Source organism: Periophthalmus magnuspinnatus, chromosome 1, assembly GCF_009829125.3.
Source record: "Periophthalmus magnuspinnatus isolate fPerMag1 chromosome 1, fPerMag1.2.pri, whole genome shotgun sequence".
Classification (NCBI taxonomy): domain Eukaryota; kingdom Metazoa; phylum Chordata; class Actinopteri; order Gobiiformes; family Gobiidae; genus Periophthalmus; species Periophthalmus magnuspinnatus.
This window is the reverse complement of record NC_047126.1, coordinates 35485512-35489414: the sequence shown is the minus strand read 5'-3', so window position 1 is coordinate 35489414 and position 3903 is coordinate 35485512. Positions and strand designations below refer to the sequence as shown.

Sequence of the window (3903 nt, the reverse complement as noted above, 5' to 3'; positions counted from 1 at the left end):
TGAGCACTTCTCTCAAACAGAAAACACTCCACCTTGTGATGTCATCATGTGGTAATACAGGAAGTGCTCCACTGTGTGTTTAAACTCCATACACCTTCAATAGAATCATTTGGATCCTTTCAGACCTGGAGTCACCAATCTCTACTGAACTAAAGGTAAAAGGAGCTTTTAACTTGAAAACTGCCACTTCATGACATCACAAGGTGGAACGGAGAATTTGGACAGACTAATAATAAAGTGTTACTCAAACATGTGTGACAAACAAAACACACCTCCAGTCTGTTTTTGAGGACCTAAGTGTTAGAACATGACTCTGTGTACTATAGGACCTTTAAGTGAAGCTATCGGAGTCTGGCGAGGGCGGCCGTGAGATCTCGAAGAATGACCCCGACGACTTCCTGGACTTGAGTAGCCGCAGCATTTGTGTGAGTTGGCTCTCTAGCGCCCCCATGCGTCTGTCCAAAGCCTGCATGTCCTCTCGTATGTCCCGCCTCAGCTCAGTGAAGGCGGCGTGGATAGCTTGCTGCTGTGACGCGTCATTGCTCACAGCCCTCTTCTCATCCGCAGCATCGGGGCTGTGTTGCCGTGGTGTCGGCGGCTCGCACACGTCGTCCAATCGCAAGTCGCTTTTGGTGATGCCGCTGTCGCATGAGTCCGTCTTCTTCAGGGAGACCTGAGCCGAGAAAAAGTGTGACTGTAACAACAGCATGAACAGTAAAGGTACAACCAACAGTAGAGTTCATAGGCTGTGTCTGAATGTCCACACTCTCCTACAGGGGGAGCTATTTAGGGCTCAAATTTTTAGTCTGAATGTCCAGTGAGTGAAATGTTAGTGCACTCAAATTTTCCCACAATGCACTTTGAGAAGTAGTGTCTACCCTTCCCGCCCACACCACTGGTTTAGCAGGGAGCGGGCGCTGAAGAACGCTGTCAATCAGCCCTGTTGCTAGCGGGAGCAACCTCAGGGAAAGAAGGCTGGTCACCAGGGGTCAGTATGGACCACAATGCACTGGGAGATTCATAAAAACAGTGACAGGTGTTTAACTGTACACAACACGACTGAATGAAGCAGATAGAAGCTCTGGTTTATCTCACTGTGGATCTGAAATGAACCGTTTTGGTGTAAAGGTGCTAGCATTAGCCGTATTAGCTCGAGCTGTTAACGGAGTGATCATAAAGTGTTACGGTGTAAAGATGCTATCATTAGCAGCTTTGGCTTGAGCTGTTAACAGAGCTCATCTCAGACACAGACACAAAGCTGATCCAGTCTGTTTACATGATGAATGATCATTAACACTCAACTTAAACAAGGCTCTGACCTAAATGTGGTGATGGGTCAGTACCAGCTGACACCCTCTGGTACTATCTGACACTCTCTGATACTATCTGACACCCTCTGGTACTATCTGACACCCTCTGTTACTATCTGACACCCTCTGTTACTATCTGACACTCTCTGATACTATCTGACACCCTCTGGTACAAGCTGACACCCTCTGGTACTATCCGACACCCTCTGGTACTATCCGACACCCTCTGGTACTATCCGACACCCTCTGGTACTATCCGACACCTTCTGGTACTATCCGACACCTTCTGGTACTATCCGACACCTTCTGGTACTATCCGACACCCTCTGGTACTATCCGACACCCTCTGGTACTATCTGACACCCTCTGGTACTATCTGACACCCTCTGGTACTATCTGACACCCTCTGGTACTATCTGACACCCTCTGGTACTATCTGACACTCTCTGGTACTATCTGACACCCTCTGGTACAAGCTGACACCCTCTGGTACTATCTGACACCCTCTGGTACTATCTGACACCCTCTGATACTATCTGACACCTTCTGGTACTATCCGACACCCTCTGTTACTATCTGCCACCCTCTGGTACTATCTGACACCCTCTGGTACTATCTGACACCCTCTGGTACCAGCTGATAACAGTGGACATGATGGACAGGTTTATATTGTAATTTGGTGTTTTGGTTCAAACGATCCAATCAGAAAGCAGAATGAGCCTCACATGACTCTCTCATTTGGGTTACCAGGTTCAGTGCTAAAGTCCTGTTGGGTTAAGTTGGGCTACTTCTACCTGCGTCATTAACGTCCAAAATGTCGGGACATTTTACCCCACAGAAGGGTTTTTTATGTCAGTTTACTCAATAAAAATTCTTATCTTTTATTTTTATTAGTCTAATCATAATTTAATTATGTTGCTGTTCAAATAAATGAATAAATGAAACCTGATCTTGGGATTTGGTCCGATCCGGGAGCGTTTCCAAGGATTCGGCTTTGGACACGCTGCTCCATGACTCCGCCTTCACTGCCTCCCTGAAGCGGCCCCACCCTTTGGCTTTCGGGGGCTCCACTGTTTTACACACGACGCCATTTTGAGTACCACGGCTGCCGCTCCTCACGGCCGGAGCGGCGGATGAGGTGGGCACAGTCTCGGCTGGGTGTTCGGTTACCGTGACGATGCTGGTGGAGGCGAGGATCTGGGGTGGTGGGGCTTCGCAATGGATGATGCCTCTCTCAATGTCACAGAGTTGGGCGGAGACTCCGCGTTCGGCCGCCATCCGTGCCTCCCTTTGTTGGCGAAAACGCTGGAACAGGCGGCGCACGGGGTGATCGGGAGGCAGGTTCAGTGGTGCTTCGTTCTTCCTCTTCAGCATCTCCTCTTCCTCCCGCTTCACGTCGATGATCTTACGGAATATTATCTGGAAAAGAATAAAAGATGAAATATGGATTCATCCCACTGTGAGTAAACGGTCACATTTTTATAAAGCACTTTTCCACCTTCAAGGCTCAAAGCGTTTTAGCCACAGACTGTGAAGAAGTGTGAGAGTGACCCACAGTGTTCAGCTCCAAATGAAGCTCAATGAGGCTAGCAGTTACAGCGGCTAATTTGGAGCTGGGTTCCATATTTGGAATTCCAACCATGAGTATCATAGCTGTTGAAGGTAACGCCCCTTCCCACCGGCACCACTGGTTTACACTGTCAATCCAACCTGTTGCTAACTCTAGTGGGCTAACTCTGATTTTTCTGTTATTGATATTCATATCTTGATTTACAGACACAATAGTGAAATAAAAACCCCAGGATGATGTAGAGCGGGTTAATACGAACATTTAAGACCAAAATGATGAGTCTGACAGGAGCAGATACAGAGAGAAGGGACAGAGTTTTTACACAAAAAGTGAATTGGAGCCAGAGTTGATGGAGCTGAAGTTGCACATGATCACTTCCTGTTTGGAATGCGGAGCAGGTTAGCCATGTCCATTTATATATACAGTGTTTGGCTTTACATCAAAGAAACATGCACATTCACACATACATTCATAGGGGAGGGGTTAAGGAGGGAGGAGGGTTAAGTGTCTTGCCAAAGTCATCTGTGGGAAGCTGGAATCACGCTGCCAATCTGGGGGTCAGTGAATCTGACCACTCAACCAATGATGCTCACCTCGAGCGTGGGATTCGACCCACCAACCTTCGGATCAGTGGGCAAACACTCAACCAATTGAGCCACAGTGGAGTGGGGCCGTTTGAAGCAGCTTTCTCCTATGTTCTAATGCTGTTCCATGATCAAGAACATGGTGAGGTTGTAGATGTCATCCATGTTTGATGAATCTGTCCAAAACTGAGCCTGAGAGTGAATATAGCATTTCCAGAAAAGTAGAGGGTAACATGGTGAAACGTGTGTGTGAGCGTTTCATGCCATATAATGCAGATAGATCAGCTCTGTGCCAGTCTTTGGGATGTTCGAGGCAAAGTGGTAACAAACAATACAGGAATATTGCGCAGGGGGTGTTTTACATGTATGTCTATGGCAGAATGTTCAGCAGTTGGATTGTCTAAAAACTTAAGAAAAAATCCAAACTGTATTTAAAGAG

At 47.2% G+C, this 3903-nt stretch overlaps 1 protein-coding gene across 1 annotated transcript in view; it reads right to left on the bottom strand.

The window, feature by feature from the left end:
* Nucleotides 1-331: 331 nt before the first annotated feature.
* Nucleotides 332-3903, bottom strand: part of LOC117370611 (potassium voltage-gated channel subfamily H member 1-like) — a 59193-nt gene continuing 55621 nt past the window's right edge. Inside the window, exons 12-14 of the mRNA XM_033966084.1 lie at nucleotides 2256-2729; nucleotides 1944-1946; nucleotides 332-673 (exon numbers count right to left, since the gene is read on the bottom strand). Of these exons, the coding sequence (XP_033821975.1) occupies nucleotides 332-673; nucleotides 1944-1946; nucleotides 2256-2729 (819 nt within the window). The remainder of the gene's footprint in view (nucleotides 674-1943; nucleotides 1947-2255; nucleotides 2730-3903) is intronic.